This window comes from Pristis pectinata, chromosome 8, assembly GCF_009764475.1.
Source record: "Pristis pectinata isolate sPriPec2 chromosome 8, sPriPec2.1.pri, whole genome shotgun sequence".
In the NCBI taxonomy this organism is placed as follows: domain Eukaryota; kingdom Metazoa; phylum Chordata; class Chondrichthyes; order Rhinopristiformes; family Pristidae; genus Pristis; species Pristis pectinata.
Genome location: NC_067412.1, coordinates 68,455,248 through 68,473,628, shown reverse-complemented (window position 1 = coordinate 68,473,628; position 18,381 = coordinate 68,455,248). Strand labels below are relative to the sequence as shown.

The window sequence follows — 18,381 nt, the reverse complement described above, 5'->3', positions numbered from 1 at the left end:
TGGAGGAGCACTGTTTCCTAATTCAGATCTTTTATGGAGAACTGAGGTATGGGAAAATTGCTTCAAAGACAACCTGAAGAACTGCCTCATCTCTGATTGTTGCATAATCTCACCATTGACAGAGCACTTGGAGTAAATTTCAGTAAATAGCACAGAAACACTAAGGTTGGAAACAGGCCCATTGGCACATCAAGCCTGCACCCATTAACACTACTCCCATTTTATTCTCCCCACATCCTCATCAATAGCCCAGATTCTACCATTCACCTACATGAGGAACAATTTCCAGTGGCCAATTAACTGACCAACTCCAGGTTGGCCTACACTAATGCAACATTTTTTAATTTAAGACTTCAGTCTTCTCATTTCATCACAATCAAGGACAGTTCAACCCTTCTTGGTGGATATGACCTCACACTGCTACATTCTGTTACATTTAATACACAATCCATTCAGTGTTGGGTTTTAGCCTTTGGTAGCTGAGTTAGAGAGCTGTGGATTCAATTTTCACCTGAGCCCAAAACCTTGACTTAGAGTGAAGTATTAAAAGATAGGTGCATTATTTGATCAAATGATAGGATCAAAAATCAAGCACTCATCTACTTCCTTAGCTGGACCTAAAAGAACTATCACCAGTATCACAGCAAATATTTCTCTCTTGATCTATGTTGATAAAAACAGATTATCCAGTCAATACAACAGTGTAGGAGGCTATTGTGTGCAAATTGTATTTCTTGCAATATAAAAGGTACTTCAGTGACTGGAAAGAACATTGGGGTATCCAGAATGACATGATGTAAATGCCACATTTTTATACATGCTAAAATTAAGTGAAATAGAATCAGTTCTTAAATTTGATCCATCATAAAACTAGGTGTCCACAAGTGTACCCAAATATTTAGATTAAGCAGTTTCACATGGAGAACTATACAGACATGAGTGATGTGGGAAATAGCAATGCTGTTGAGTACCGAGTGCTGTCTGAATTTGCACTTGGGGGAACTATTGTTATGTTAAATTAAAAGCGATATTATTCACATCAATGTTAATTTTTTTTGGTGAAGAATAAGCAGAGAAAAAGTAGAGGAATGTTAATAGAATTTTCTGAATAATGAAGGACTTTGGTAGAGTTACAAAAAATAATAATTCTAGGAGTTATTTATGAGAGGGGTCACTTTAATATTATTAAGTGAGGAGACATGGTAAAATATAATCTGATTAAACAGAGGGTTGTTAAAACAGAAAATGCTCTGAGCACAGCACCTTTTTTAAACAAAAGTGAAAAATATTTGAAGCAGAGTAGGATGCAGAAATTCGGGAGACAGCAGTTCAGTTAAATTAGGTCTGGAACATAGGCTTAATGAACCAACTGATTTTTATTATGTATATATTTAACTTCTATAGTTTAATGGTTCTTCATTCCTGCAAAAATGAAGCATTATCTGAGCAAAGACTTATGAAAAGCATTTAGAGTAACTCCATTTGGATTGGTATTTTCAAGAAAAAGCAGTCAAATGTTTTGCTCTATTAATCTTAGTTTTATTCCAAATTGTTGAGCAAACATTTATGGATAAGGCTGTCATTCTACCAAAACTTTATCACATAATTAGTAGTTACTGTGCTGTCACAAGATGGGATCATTTAAATGCTACTCTGATCACAAGGTTAGCTTGCAAAAGCAAAAGGATCAAATAGAAAGTATTGCTATAGATTTGAGTGTGTTGGTGAGTGGCAGCGATGGGAATGTGCAGAAAATAAAAAAATTGTGACCAATGTAGCATTAGTTAAGTGAGTGGTCAATGGTCAGCATCCATGTTGTATCTTGCTATGACTCTACTGAAAAGCAGGTTCACAATTGATGCTTGAGCTTCGACATTAATTCTAGGAACAGCCAAAGCCTTTTATGCATTCAAAGGCTGATCAGACTTTGAAGAAAATGAATAACAGGCATTCTCCTTGTTGACACCAAAATCTTGTCAACATGGAACAGCTACAATCAATGTAAACAGCAGGAGGCATTTCAAGGAAAATTAATGATATGAGCAGGAGAGGAATAAGTTTTGGTGATGGGAGACAATAAGTACTGCCATGTGCATGCTTCTGTGCTGCAAATTCTATGTACCATTACTATCTTCTAGAATTGAGTTACAAATTAAACATTTTTGGAACAATTCTGAGTTTAAAAAGAGAAATATTACAAAGAATGCATCAGGAACATTTTTTAATCCAAGTTTTCATCAGAAATAATGGTCATCACTTGAAATTTTAAAACCTTTATTTTGCTTGCTATGCCTATACATGGCTCATTGTTTATTCTTACCAGTTTTAGCTTCTAATGAAAAATCTTGCTCTCCTTAGAAGAACATTTGCTTAGTGTATGGTAGTGTAATAGGTAGTGCTATTGCTTCAAAGCTCAAGACCCAGAATTAGCCCTGACTGAGTGATGATGTTTGCATTTCCTGTGACCAGATGCATTGCCTCTCACATGCCAAATGCATGCTGGTGGGTAGGCTAATTTTTGACTGTAATTTTCCAGGAGAATCAATGAAGCTTATGGAAATGCAAGAGAATTAGCATGGATGGGTTCTTTATGGTTGGCATAGTTGTGTTGATTTGAAGGACCTGGTTCCATGCTGATACATGGGGAAAAGAGGCCTAAACTGGAGGTCCAAACTATGAGTCACAAACAAGTCTAACAGACAACTCAGAAAGCAGAAAGCACTTCTTTATCCAAGATAGTTATTAAAAAATGGAACTGTTACAATCAATGTGAATAGCAGGAGAGGAATAAGTTTTGGTGCTGGGAGATAAGTACTGCCATGTGCATGCTTCTGTGCTGCAAATTCTATGTACCATTACTACCTTCTATAGTAGAATTATACCACAAATGTTTAACTTGCAATTCAGAGTTAAAAAGAGAAATCTTATAAAGAATGCAACAGGAACATTTTTTATCCAAGATTTTAATGACTAAACATCACATTACTTCAGCAAGTTTCTATAAATCCTTACAAAAGCAAAACAAAAATGGCAAAATGGTTTGCATTTTCGCAAAGATAAGTTATATGATGTAGAACTTTAGCATGCAATTAACTTGCAGCTTTTGCTAAACACCAATGAAATTTTCAAACAGCATGAACTACATAACACATCAACTTTTAGCTCAAGTTCAGAATTTTTGTCTGGCTTTTCATACGTCTATTATCAAATTCATCCATTAGGAGAACTGATTATACAATGCTGAAACAGTACTGAAGGTGAAAAAAAATAGTTGATGATGCTATTCTCTGATCAATCATTTAATGAAGAATTAGACACCCATAAGGTCCTCCTCTGCCATCTTTCAAATACCCTTGTGTTCTGATACCAGGGAATCCTTAGTTTATATTAAAAAAAAGGCAAAAAATCAGTTTTGCACAACAGTTAAATGACCATTTGATAGGCAATCTGCGTTCTGCAGTGTAATTACCAAGTCTTACAAGTCTTTTCAGAATCCATGCTAAATAAAGGCAGTTAATCATATTTTCATTTCCCCCAATATTGAGAAGTGCAGTGATTTATATTGGAAGCTATGATATCCCATGACATGAATAGCTCATAAATCTATTTGTGATGTTGGTTGCAATACTGTGCACAAGGCAGCAAAGGGATATCTCCAAGCGAGGCAACAGTGCTCTTACTCATGTACTCTATTGCATTAGAGTTCCAAAACCTGGAGCTTTGTGAATTCATCATTTGAGAGTAGGTGCTCCTAAATTAAATGCCACATGTCAACTTTGATTTAAAGATAGTCTTTGAATGAATCAGTTTTGTTCAACCCTCAACACACAATAAAATCAAAATGAATATTGAAGGGGTCCTACTCTGTCAAAGATTCTTCCTCATTTAAAGAAAACATTTACCTCTGGCTTGTGAATGGGACGTTAAATCAAAGGTTTCAAAAAAAAAACAACCACAAAAATAGAAACTCCTGGCTATATCAAAAGCTAAGTTAAATATTCAGCTGAATGCTGGATGGACATACTTGCAAACATTTGATCACAGGGTGTTTAAAATGATCAAGGATAATGAAGAACCAAACCTCTCACATCTGGTGGTTCTATGCTGTTTTGCTACACTTTTGCTGAAGCAGCAGTGACAAGGAAAAATTAGTAAGTGGCTGGAAGGCCAAAATAACTGCAGGAAGAACCTCAAAAAATAGGTTGAGGTACAAAGGGTCAGGAAGCAGGAATGGTTTCAACGTCAGTGTCATAGCTCATGCGCAAGACATGCATGAAGCGTACACACTTCTCCCAGGTTTTCAACTTCAATCTTGAATTTTGAGAGACTCACCAACCCAGAGGTTGGCAATCCTGAATAGCATGTGTAAAAGACCAGGCAGACATTATAGGGATAACTCTTAAACAGAAGATCTTTCCTTGCATTTGCTACCAAACCTGCTGAATTTGTTGAACTAAGGAGGGGAGAAAAACTGCCTGGGTTCTTATAGATTCATACACAAGTTTAAAATACATAATTTTTCTCTGAACAGCAAAATTATACAAGAACTGTCAATTTCTGTTTCAAAATAACCAGGTTCTGCAGTATTTATCCTATCTTTTATAAAAAGGTACTGTTAGCCTTAGTTCTTAAAATCCCTTTGCCAGAAATTCTGTAGTGGACTCACCTATCCCAGCAAAACAGATTGCTGAGTAGATGACTGTTCAGAGAATTTAATGTTCAGATATCAAAAACAACTAGTCAGGTTTACTTCACTATCACTGGATGACCGATCTCGTCTTCTATTAAGAAATGCAGTAAATTGGTACAAGAACCCAGGCAACTGTTTTTTTTGTTCAGGTACATTGAAATCAACAGTACTGCCCTACAACTAACATCTCAGCAAGATTAAGATGGCGGATCCCACCTGGATTTATTTTGGCTTTATGGCTCAGCTACTCCTTGAACAAACCAGAGCTCAGTTCCACAAACCATATCACCACAAACAGGAATAGTGAATCTCTTTAGTAAGAAATCTGGGAAAATTTTAATTACTATGAATAAAAACTATTCATGGATAATATCCATTTAAATTGTTTTAATTACTTCATTGCAATTTGGATACAGAGCAAATAAAATAGGTTTATACTAGTACAGAACAGTATTCCTGATTAAAAAGAGTGGTCACTTCAAAACTAAAAGTCTTACTGTACTTTAACAGCCATTCTTGATAAAGATTAAACAAGTTTATTTTAAACAGAACTAATTGTTCTTTTAGTACAACAAAAATATACACAAAGGAAAAACAGCAATAGAAACAAATATAAAACAAAAAAACTTTGTACAATACAAATGTTAACACCTGCTCAACAGGAAATCCACAGTATCCAAATTTGAATTCAAAAATGCACATTAGCATAATTACCAAAAGTAATTTTTATTAAAAAACATACAGTATAAACTACCATGTTTGACAAAATTCAAAGCAACAGTCATCCTGTTGAGTTTTTATTTGACTAGATGTACTGCTGTTGAATAAATCATGACTGGACTAAACACTGATTTCTATGATTTCACTCTGTTTAGGTTCATCTTTAATTCATTAAAATTGCCCAAATTCTGCAGATCACCCAGAAGTCTCAAAGTGTTATTACATCAAGCCCAAGTACTGATTTACCAACTGCTTTCATAGTCTAACCAATATTTACTATTGGGTAGCTTTCATAGTCTGCTTTAGTGAGGAAATTGTATAATTGATTCACTCATATCTCAGCTGGATTCTTCATGATCAGTGCCTAGAAGGATATATGGTTAGATTTAAGTTTAGAACACCATTCTTTAAATAATGGTGCATTTCAAATATTGAGTCAAGCTAAACCATAGAATTGATAATGGGGGAGGAGCTGATCAGGTGCAAAGGGAAAGGTGTGGGGGTGGGGGAGGGGAAGCAAGAGACATGCAGGGGAGGGGAAAAATGTCCTGTATGAAAGGCTTTATAGCCTGAAAATACACTTTGCTCCATTACAAGACTGCCTTCTCAGGCAAATGGCAAATTGAAATCTTGTCTGTTGAAACGAAGAACATCATATCTGAAGTTTAAAACACGGAGAACAAGATACTTCTGTTTGGACTGCAAAAGTAATTAACAGAGCAGATAAATTACATTATCATTTTTAACTGAATTTGAAATAGCCTTAAAAAACTTGAAATTAAAAAAGTTGAATAAAAGCAGTTTATTGAAAACTTTGGAGAATATCTATTAGAAACACAACTCTCCCTCTTACAATAACATTTTGCAAAACTGCAGAGAAATCTACCCTGAAAGCAAAACATTAGGTTGAAGGGTTTTGGAGGGACGGGGGTGGAGGGTGGAGAAACAGAGGGGAACTATCACACTATGCACAGAGGATGAAACAAGCAAGTATCCTATTTTTAAAATTTCTCCCACATTATGTGCAAAATATCTCCACTATGTAGGGTGTAGTTTAGCAGGTGCATTTAAGAAATATAAGAACATATGAATTATTGCTGGTTACAGCCCAAGATTTCTTACAACATCAACCTTCTTAAATTAGCCCTAGTTGCAAATACTATATAGACTGGTCTTTGCCAGATCATGTGCTAATGGAAAGATCTTGCACCCATTAAAAACCTTGTTATCAAGTGACTTCACCTTCTTTGCCACAGCATTATCTCAGTCTGTTCAACCCATCTTTAACTATGCACTTTAATATATAAACTTCTTGCCTTCACAACGATAAGCTGCCAAAGCATTGCACATACTGATACTAAATGAATCACAGATGTTGCAAAGCTACACAGTTTTAGATTTTGTTGGTGTGCATTTAATTTGGATTACCTTCAAGGTTACATGTTTGTGCGTGTAAAATGACCCAGAGATGGAGGGAAACAGTACTTAAAGATTGTTTGGAACTTCAAGTGGTCTCAAAAGATAATTATAACAACATTTCAAGCTAGCACACATCATAAGATGACAAAGTCTCAGTGCCTAATACAAAGAAGCTGCAAGAGTTTCATACCACCTGTTTAGACTAATGTGCCTTATATTTCATATTTTAAAATGACATTTTATCTTTAGTTATATACTTCATGTCAGGGATTTGGATCTGAAACAAATCCAAAATTAGAAAGATCCAATTGTTCAAAACCAATTGTGACAGGTAGTATTGGAACATGCTACAAAAAATGTTTTCCAGCTGACAGTAGACAAGGAATGATCTAAATTCCCTTTCATTCGAGTTAACAGACTTATTATTAGTTCCAATTGTCCTTTACAAAGCTGGGAAATAACCTGAATGTAATCCCCAGACTCCATATCATCACGATAAAAAGTAAAACAATTTAAGGACATTGACTCAAATTTTAGAGTGTGTCATTTTTTGTTTTAAATCAAAGTGACAAGATACGATTCTTATGGAGAAAGTAGTAACTAAATCAAAACAGGCTTGGTGCATTTTCTTGTAATAAACCATGAGACAAAAATGTGAGGGAAGAGTTGAAAGTTAAAGAACAAGGTTGTGAGAGCTGATAAAACAAGGCAAGGTCATGTATACCAGAGTTAAAGTCTCAAAGGGTTACATTAACCCACTGGATGTGCAGCATTAAATGGTTTCTCCCTCCCTCTGAGGTGGTGGGTGGAGTTTGGGGGGGGGGGGGGGGGTGGTGGGGGAAATGAAAAGAGGCAAGAGGAAGAGATCACAGATTATTTAATTTACCACCACCTTTTTAAACATTTACAAAATTAAATTGACTAAAGTAGATAAATCAAGCACATTTCCAAGAACTTTTCCTTGGTTCTTTAGTGTTTTACTAGCATGTTGGTTAAATTCAAAACTTAGAATTTCAATTCAAACCATGTTTTACTCAATATCATTTAGAAGTCAGAAAACTTATAGCTAACAGCTCTTATTCATTAATAAATACTGGCTGGCTCTACACAATTTTTCTAGCATTTCAATCTTTTTTAAAATTAAAATATGATTTAATCAGTGATGCAAATGTGACTATGTAATTCAGCCATGAAGCTGGGCAATATGCCCACATACACGTTATGGGCTACACCAACTTCCACTTAAGCTGCAAATAATGAACATGTTATTCAAAATGTGAAACTGCAGTCACCGTTTACACATTTGACTAGACAATTTAATAAAAAATAATTTGAATAGAACCTAATCTGATACAAGAAACTGAATACAACAGCAACTAAAAGGTTTGGTTTTAAAAGAAAACTGCAGTGGACAATGCTGAAGCTTGATTTATCAATGACTGCTTTAAGTGTAAAAGGAATCCTCATTGCTGCTCTTTGCAGTTTTGTTCCTGCCTTTCACCCAAAAGAAAATTGCAACAAAATCCATTTGCCATGTCAATGAACACAGAATAAACTCATTCCATGACAATTCAACATTACTGATCTTCATAAATATCTATTCAGATACTGTTGTCCTGAAGCATATTTAAGATAGGCACAAGCGTCTACTGGCTTTGCATTTAAGTACTGATGTGGCATATAATGTAGTTCTATACACTGGACCCGTAATATAAATACATCTTGAATAACTTGCCTCAAGTAAATTTAAAGAAACACAAAGCAGGAAGAGATGTCTGTTTTTAAAAGGACCATTTATAAAACAGCTGCATCAACTTGATTTTGTTTCCATCTTCTTTTAGTCAGGCCTTGAACCACGTGCTGAGCATTACATTCCACAACATGCACGCATGGAGCAGTCACATGGGCTAGCACCAATTACACAAGCAAGGTGCTTAGAAGTATATAGAACTGCATTCTTTTGCCTACTGCATCCTTCGAATCAAAAAAAAACATTCTATTGGTTACATGTAAACAGCTGTATTATAACAATGCAATTCAGCACATTGAGATAGTAACATTAATACCCAGGTTCCCATGATCTGCAAAAAGATGAGCAATGGAAGTATCAAAAACTAAACAATCACTATTCATGATTGCTGCTGCAACTCCATCATGGATAGACCTTGGAGTGGCCTCCCATGTGAGGCGTCTACGGTTTCCATTCAATTCCAGTCTGTAGGCAAAGTTTTCTGCTTGCTTACGCGTGCCTATCAAAAGGACAATAGCAAAAAATTGTTGGTGGCCTTCATACTTCTCTTGTTTCTCTAACACCAGCATGAAGTGGTGGCCAAAGCAGGATTGCATCATAACCCAATCCACAGCACCAGGAAGGTTGATGTCAGTTGCCAAAAACACAATGTCCTCTCCTTGAAGCGTTGTAATGCTTTTATGTGCATGCATGAGATGAGGCATGACTGCCTCCAATGATCCTTGCCACTTGCAGGAGGCTCCAGGGCATGGGCACATGTATGGGCGAAATTCACACACCTCTTCATGTTCTGGCTTTTCTGTATGATGCAAGGACAAGAGACATCCAGCCGAGGCGTACTACATTAGGCATTTTTGGGGTGGGGGGGTAGGTAGGTAGGTGGGTAGGTGGAGAGAAGGCATTGGTGTTTGGTAGCAGGAAGATGGAAGAAAGGAAAAAAATTCTCAATTAGTAAAATTAATTCAATACATACATTTTAAAGATGCATTTCCAAGAAATGAAACAGCAAGATCAGTATAAATTTCAGTATGTAAATTAAGTTCTGCTTAAAATAAACAAACACAATTTAAAAAAAAGTAGCCAGTTAAGATGTAGAACAAAAATTAAAAGTTACGCAACTCAAGGCACACCATCCACATCAACCCAGTGTCAAAATGAAATTCGAAGAGTTTGACATCTAAAAGGTGGATGGCACTCAAAATTCCTCATCATTCCTGGCATACTCAGCTATCCAAGACATTAAATATACTCAGGGGCTCAATGTGTCAGATCTTAATTGTAACAGCAACAGAGAGCAGGAAAAACAAAGGACAAAAGCAAGCAAAAATGAACTCCCATATTTTATAGGCAAACCATTGGCCACCAAGAGTTAATTTGTGAACAGAAGTTGTACTATTTAAAAAAGACAAAAATGTGAAATCACAATTAATAACATAATAATCTCTATCTGCTTGTTCTACAAGTTTGTTTAATATTCGCATACAAATGAAAACCAAGTTAGTACAACATTGGAAAATGCAATGTTTTCAAAACTAATTTCTACAAAGCTATAATGCACAAATTGTAATGCAACCCAAAGCCAAACTCAGATTTGTGGAAACATTACAATTTGTTTCTGGACTATTGAGATTTAACCCCAGTGGAAATAATACCACACCCATGAGAAGGTAAACACTAAGTGTGACCCAAAGTAAAGAACCTTAATGAACGAGAGTTCCCTTAGATCTTAACTTTCACAATATTAGCCTCCACATCCAATACTTCTTCCTTAGTCATTTCTGCCAGCTGCAATGGGATCCCACCAATCACATCTCCTATTCCCCACCCCTTTCCATCTTCTGCAGGGACCACTCTTTCAACGACTCCCTGGTCCGCTTATCCTTACCTACCCACCCAACAACTGCGCCCCCACCCCCCATTTTTCCTTGCAACCACAGTAGGTGAAACACTCGTTCCTACACCTCGTCCCTCACCACCATCCAGAGGTGAAAGCAGCCCTTTCCAGGTGTGGCAAAGATGCATGTGCTCCTCCTCCAACCTCGATCACATGGTGCTCACGGTGTGACCTTCTTCACATGAGTGAGACCAAGTGTAGACTAGGCGACTAGTTTGCAGAGCACCTGCACTCTGTCTAGCATGGTCAAACCAAGCTCCTGGATGCATGCTATTTCAACTCTCCTTCCCATTCCCATATCAACCAGTCTGTCCTTAGCCTTTTCCACTGACAGGGCAAGGCCAAACACAAACTAGAGTAACGACACCTCATTCTGCCTGGGTAGACAACAACCCCATGGCATGAACTTTGAATTCTCCAATTTCAGGTAACCCTTACTGCCATCACATGCCCCCCCTTCCCTTGGTTCCACCCACCTACTACCCACACACTTGATCCACCACATCCCTTCTCCCATCTGCTTTCAGCTGTATCTTCGCTCCTTTTGATGGTTCTCATTATCACCTTCCTTACTGATCAGATTCCAGTATTTGTAGCATTTGTATCCCCACTCATCATCCTTCAGCAGCTGTCTCCACTTTCACTCTCCTCTCCACCCTCCCTCCCTACACAACCAACCTGGCTTCATATACCACACCCCCCCCCCCCCCCCCCCATCATCTGCTTCCATCCATCACCCACCTGTTCATCTCCCAACTCCACCAGTCCTATCATTCCTCAGTCCACTATCACCCACTGCTCCCTGTCCTACCCCTCCCCCCCACTCTTTAAACCAGCTACACTCCCCCCCACCTCCCCCCCCCCCCCAAGTCCTGATGCAGAGTCTTGACCCAAATTTCAATTCCCAGATATAGGTTCATTAGAAATTTAATTTATTCCCAAGACCCTGACAACTATCTGTAACCTTTTTCCAACAAGGAGCACAAGATAAATGGAAACAGCAAAGAATAGAGTCCACCATCATACCAAATATCTCACTCAAAGATCTTGGAAGGAAATAATGAAGGAAGCAGTAAAAACATAATTGCCCATTTGGTACAGTGCTTGTTCTTCCAAGCATCCTCCATACACTATAGCTACAATACTCAACTTCCAGTTTCAAAATACCAGCAAGTAACTACACAAAAGAGTCATCTCTTTTAAGATGACAGTGCTATCCTAATCTTAAACCCCTAATGAGCCAAATAATTAATTATTTAATGCACTGAATTATACCCCCACAGAAAGAATCAACTGAAACTCATTTTATATCCTCTCAGCATCACAGAATTTAGAATGGAAAACCTCTGCAAGGGTATCCTAGTTTATGGCAGATCAACTGTCATTATTGTAAATTCTAAGTAGCAATAATGGATGTTAAGGTTGTGAGCACTGCTCCCTGCACTGGCTGTGTATATGGCATTAATTAGGTATCTTAGAAATTAGTTACAGAGTAGGGAATAAGCATCAACCCTGCAAGATAGCAAGAGTACATTAAACCAGTTACTTGGCAACATACTATTTAATAATGCTGCTAAGAATCTACTAGGAAAAAGACTGTAAATACTATCCAAGAAGAAGAAGTTTACACACAAAACAAAATAATTAGGCTGTCAAATAATCAGCAATAAAGCAATTTCAAATTAAGCATGCATTAAGGTTGAAAGATTGCATTTTAGTTGAGGTCAAAAACTTTTGCATGTAATACCTTCCATAGGCCAGACTTAGCCCCATATATACTGGATCAGGCACTGCTCCTGACAGCCACCTCCCCCCCCCCCCCCCCCCGCCACACCAAGGCAATCCATATTGATTTTGAAGTTCAAGAGCGAAGGCAAAATCCTATCTGACCCCGACTTGTCAATGTCTAGGACTACAGGCAACAGACTTCAGGTTTAACTGCTGCTGAGTAAATGAACAAATAGGGTAGTGGTGTTGAGGGTTGGAGAAGCAAATCTCCTCTGTCCAGACTCTGTTCCTTTGATCAAAAGTCAGTTTGATCTGCTACCAATCTGCAACCATTTGCCCTCCATCCCACCCCTCACTCCATAACCCACTCATTTTTGAAGGCAAACCATTTTTCTTTGAGCCATTTTAAGACAATGATATTCTACTACATTTTGAATGGGAAACTAAAACACATTTTGTTTAAATGTACATTTAAAGCAAAAATTACTTGATAAGATTACAGATATCTTAAATCCCTGCCATTTTAACATTCAAAATGATGTTCTTGTATGGGCCAATACAGAGGCATTTAAAATTCACTACATTTCTTGATCCAAGTGGAATTAAGAAGCAATAACAATTTAAATCTTCATTGAAAAGGAATTGACACACAAGAACTTACAAGTTTGGTCTTTAGTTATTCTTGAGTCTGACTAGTAAAGTTCATTTGCCATTTTATGCAATCTATTTGAAGATACCAGGGCAGGTTTTCACATTCAAGAAACAGTCATATTTCCAAAGATTCAAGGTGACAAATACAGATTACTTAAAAGGACCAAAAGCAGTTTAACTTGGAACCACTTATTATTTACTTTGTATAAGTTTGTCCCCAAAAGACAATCAGTGATACCTTTAGAAACTTCATTGCCAGTGCCAACATCTTAAGCCCACCAGAAAACAAAAAAAATCGAAAGCCAGACATGCCAGATAACCTAACGTTATAAAGAATGGAAACATGCTCCATTACACTGAACTTTAAAAACTATTGAGGGTAAAGTGCAATAAAATATTACAAGGGTAAATGCATAAGGAGCTAGGTAGTTACAGAACAATATTTAAATTTTTATTGCAATTAAAGATCAGATGCAGCATCATCTGCTTATAAAATCATAGCTGGAACAGCAAAATATTTATTTAATTTTCACAAAATGGCCTCAATATCTTCCCAAATTGAAGACAAAATGCAGAAAATGAAATAATTCTAGTCATTAGTTGTTGAATAAAGGATGTTTTATTAGATAAAAATTGCAGTGAAGGATTGTTAATTTCTATGACTATTAGAAAGGTAGCAATGATGGTCTTTAAAAAAAGGTGCAGTAGTTCAAACCTCTACTACTTTACCCATGATCCATTAAGATACATTGTTTTATTTGCTATTAAAAACCTGCTTTACCCAAAAGCAGCTTCGTAATTCTGCACACTGCAGACAGGCAAGTCATGGCATGGCACAACATTTAGACAACAAACACTATTTTGCCTGGAAGAGCTATACAAGAAAAGGAAAGTGGATCTTTTCCTCCAAAGCAGGGTGTCTGTCCATAGACTGCAAGCAGCAAGCTTTGGAAAAAAAAAGGGAAAAGAAATACTTCTGGCCAAACACTCGATTTTTTAAACATTCAGTATTCTAAATGTTAATCAAAAGTTAACGTGCACTTCATTTAAAACCATATTGTAAAAGTGTATACAATAACACTTACTATACTAATACATCATATTTCTGAACTCTCCTTATTTTTAATGAAACGTCCCCTCAATGTTAAATAGTTCCAACACTTGTACATCAATTCAGGAAGGCGGCGTCTATTTTTCTTGTTTGCTTACTATCTGGTGTAATGGATTACATTAAAATTCCTTAGAAACATACTCCCAAGTGATTCTGCTATATGAATAGGTCTCTGGAGGAAAAGCAATGCTTTTTTTAAAATGGTGTTTACTTCTAATTTACATGGCAGCTTTTTTCAATGAGGCAACTAATTTAGTCCAATTCACCCATTGTTTCAACTAAATACTTTAAACAACAGTACTGACAACAAAAATGAAGCAGCCAAGTATATTTTTTATAAAAAAGCTTCCCAATAAGACTTTTCTTCTCTGCTAATGACCATTAGTGAAGAATGATTAATCCAGTGTCTCCCTCAAAAGGGATCAGAAGCACACAAAAGGTTAGCTTGTTAATATGTATTAGTCATTACCCTTTAATGACACTCCATTAATAATGAAGAAATTTCAGAGCAAAAGGAAAGAATGTATATTGTAGTCTAAAGCATGCAACACCTATGTAAAGCTTACTAATGTAGCAAAAGAATAGAAAAAAGGAATGATTTTCTGGTTGATAGAAGGACTTACCAGATGCCTGTGCTCTGGATGCACTTTACACACATGTCGTGCTGAGGATGATAGTGATCGCCTTGTTTTGTTGAACTGACATTGCAAATGCATAAGATCCAGCACAAGATTGAAACACTGAGCAAAGCAGAACATCACAACCATTGAGGTATCAAGACTTACAAAGACCGAGTAAAGAAACAGTACGCTGAAATAAATATTCACAATTCCTTCCCCAACAGCATAGTATACTTTTGCTTTCTCTCCCCGTATTAAACTACGGATTGGAATATATCTGCAGCAGCAAGGCAACCAATCAAGAGTAGAATATGACAGTCATGTGATCCTTCAAGAGAAAAACCATCTAATTAGACCTCCCATCTTAAATGTGATGTTTAGAACACCCTGGAGAATTCACTGTTGAATCCTAACCTCAGAGACTAATCAGACATGTGAACTGGTTCTAACTCAAGTGGACTGCCACTGATATACTGTTATTGGTAAAAAGGACTGATGCTAGACATAACTTTGAATGTCCAGAACTATAAAACAACATTCCACCTGTTAATTGTGCACACCTGTAGGTGCATGTCTACAACAGAAACAATGCTTTGAAAGAGATAGAACAGATGAAATATTAAATTATTAATACATGTGAAAATGGCAACATTCTGAAATGCCGCAAGCATTCTGCACAAAGAATATTAAACAAGATTTGTGAGCTGCAGGCACAATTAACCACAAGGGATTGAACTGTAATAATGGAGATCTGGCTTAAAAAAAGTGAAGGACTAGATTTTAAATAAATCTGGGCATAAGGTGTTCAGAAAAGACAGGGAATGGTAGAAAAGTGGGAGTGCAGGGCAGTATTAATTTAGGAAAATATTACACTTCCAGAAAGAGGGAAGATGCCCAGAATCTATTTGGTTAGTGATATGAAACAGAGAAGTCATTACACTACTGGGATAAATTCTGTTGGTCACCAACTAACAGGTAGGATATTGAAGAGCAAATCTGCAAGGAAATTACAGACGAGTAAAATCTGTGTAGTAGTGATAATGAAGAACTTTTATTATCCTAATATAATCAGTGAAGGACAATAAAGTGCGAAGAGGGAGAGATTTTTCAAGCATGTTCAGAATTCTTTTGATCAGTATGTTTCCAGCCCAATAAGGAAAGGACATTGCTTGGCTTGTTCCTGGGGAATGAGGTGTGCCAAGTGGAGCAAGTGACAGTGGGGATAAATAATCATAGCTTCATGTTCAGAAACAAAAATATTGATGATTCCAAAGTAAAAATATGTAATTAGAGAAAGGCAAAAATCTTGCATCTCCTTACCACATAAGCAGCAATCATTCAGCTTATCAAATTCATCAATCCTATTCTCCCATATTTCCCTGTAACCCATTCTCATATTCCCATCAACTTCCTCAGATTCCCACCCATCTGCACTAGTAGCAATTGTTCAGAGGCTAATTTACCTACTAGTACGTTCTGGGATGTGGAAGGAAACCAGAGCACCTGAAAAAGACCCCACGTAGTAAAGGGGATCAAACCTGGGCTGCTGGATCTGTGGGGCAGCTATGCTACCTGCTGCAGCACTGTGGTGTTATGTGCCACAGTGCATCTCCTAATCCGAGCCAGGTAAATTACAAAGATTGGCAGCAAAACAGTAACAGAACAAAGGAAGGCCTAATGTGGAGATGATTCAGATATAGTCAACATACATTCTTCAGAGATTAAAAGGGTAGGGAAATTAGTACTCCCTGAATGACCAAAATGGAGTAAAATACAGCAGAAAATGAGGATAAATGACAAAAGTCACATTGATTATATAGCGGGGGGAAATAAAACAAAAATGAGAGAATCAAAAAAAAAAGCAAGAGAATCAGAAAAAATGTAAGCGGTGAAAGAACTGTCAGAGACAAGGTTCATAAAAAACCCAAAACTGAAATCTATTTTTAGAGGCAGAGGCCATGGCTAAGGTACCAAGTATTTTATCAAGGTACTGCTGAAGTCCAAGGAAGATGTGGTTTATGTGGAGGAGGTACTAGAAAGGCCGACTGTACTTGAATTGTATAGGTCACCTGGTTAAGATGAAATGCAAATATGTTAAGGGAAGGGAGGAGGAAATTGCAAAAGCCCCACCCATAATCTTCTGAATGTCTAAAAATTTAGTAGTGCTTCCCAATAATCAGATAACTGCAAATAGTACAACCTTACTTAGGAGCTACAGACCAGTCAGTTTAACCACAATAGTAACTTTTCAGAAGTGATAATTAGGTACAGAGTTAGCAGTAACTTGGACATATTTGGATTGATTCGGGTAAGTCTACAAAAATTTGATAAAATTAAATTGTGCTCATCTTGATACAGGTTTTTGATGAACTAATACTGAGGGACACTGATTAAGTGTCACATACTAGGCTTGTCATCAAGATTAAAGCTCATGGAATGAAAGAAGCAGTAGCAGCATGAATGGAACATTGGCTAAGTGGCAAAACATTTGAAGTGAAAGATCTTTTTATAAGAAGTATACAAGGGGGTTCTTTTTGCATCAGTACCAGGATCACCAATTTACTGAATAAATGTTAATGGCAGATTTGGATGTATCAGACAATTTCCAAATGGCATAACTTGAAGTCAAAGTCAAGTTTATTGTCATATGCACAAGGACAATTAAAAAACTTACTTGCAGCAGCATCACAGGCACTTAGCAGGTAATAAGCATTCACAAGAAGAGCAAATTAAAAAATTATATACAAACTTTACAAGTGAATTTTTTTGGAAGTGTTGTGAACTGAATATAGTAATTGACTTCTAGATATAGCCAGAGGAAAGAGCAGACATGTAGCAGATGAAGTTTAACGCAGAAAAGTATTAAGTTTTGGTAGGAAAAATAAGAAGCTACATAAACTAGAGTGAACAATTCCAAAAAGAACAAAGATTGGTGGGGAGGGGGTGGTGGCACGTGGATTGATTAGTGAAATTAGCAGGCTGGTTGAGAAAGTCATTAAAAGTACATATGGGATTCGAGGTTTATAAAAAGCACACAGAACAAAAGAAGACAGTCATTACAAAGCTGTATAGGAGCGTTATAATTGACTTATCCAGTCTTGGGCACTAAACTTTAGGAAACTGTTCTCATTGGTAGAAAAAAATCAAGAACCAGAGAACACAATGATGGTAATTGGCAAAAGAACCAAAAGCGTGATAAGGAAAAACTTCATTCAATGAGTGGCTGGGGTGTGGAATGCATTGCCAGGAGTGATCTAGTAGAGGCCGATTCAATCGTGGAATTCAAGTCCTTTTGAAAAGGACGAAAATATTCAAGCCATACGAAGAAAGCAAAGGAGTGGGACTAGCTGGAGGGTTCCTACATAAAGCTGAAATGGCTCAATGGGTTCCTACTCTAATGCTTCTATGAACCTGTAAAGACGACGACAGTAGAATGTAGCCTTCAACAATGTGCAATTTTGAATAAAAAATAATCAGCAGAACCTACTCTTCTCAGTGACAAATATATTCCCTCTCTAAATAAATGGAGATTGGATGAAAAAAAATTTACAACTGTGCAGAGATAATGTCTTAACAAAACATGGGAACGACTATAAATGAGAAGATAACCTTAACAGGGTTTAATCAGTAAATTAGGTAAAAGCATTTAAACTGGAAGATAACCAATTTTCATGGGATCTTCTGAACATAACATGAATCAGGGAAAATGAAACTGTAAAAGGAGGGCATAATGGAACAAAAAGAGAACAAAAACAAATGGAACAAAAGTGGAGAAAAGAGTACAAATAATTTAGATAA

The 18,381-nt window shown here is 36.8% G+C and overlaps 1 protein-coding gene across 1 annotated transcript in view; it reads right to left on the bottom strand.

Annotated features, from left to right (window-relative positions):
* Positions 1-2,947: 2,947 nt before the first annotated feature.
* Positions 2,948-18,381, bottom strand: part of siah2l (seven in absentia homolog 2 (Drosophila)-like) — a 33,555-nt gene continuing 18,121 nt past the window's right edge. Inside the window, exon 2 of the mRNA XM_052022256.1 lies at positions 2,948-9,418. Coding sequence (XP_051878216.1) covers positions 8,867-9,418 — 552 coding nt within the window. The 3' untranslated portion in view covers positions 2,948-8,866. The remainder of the gene's footprint in view (positions 9,419-18,381) is intronic.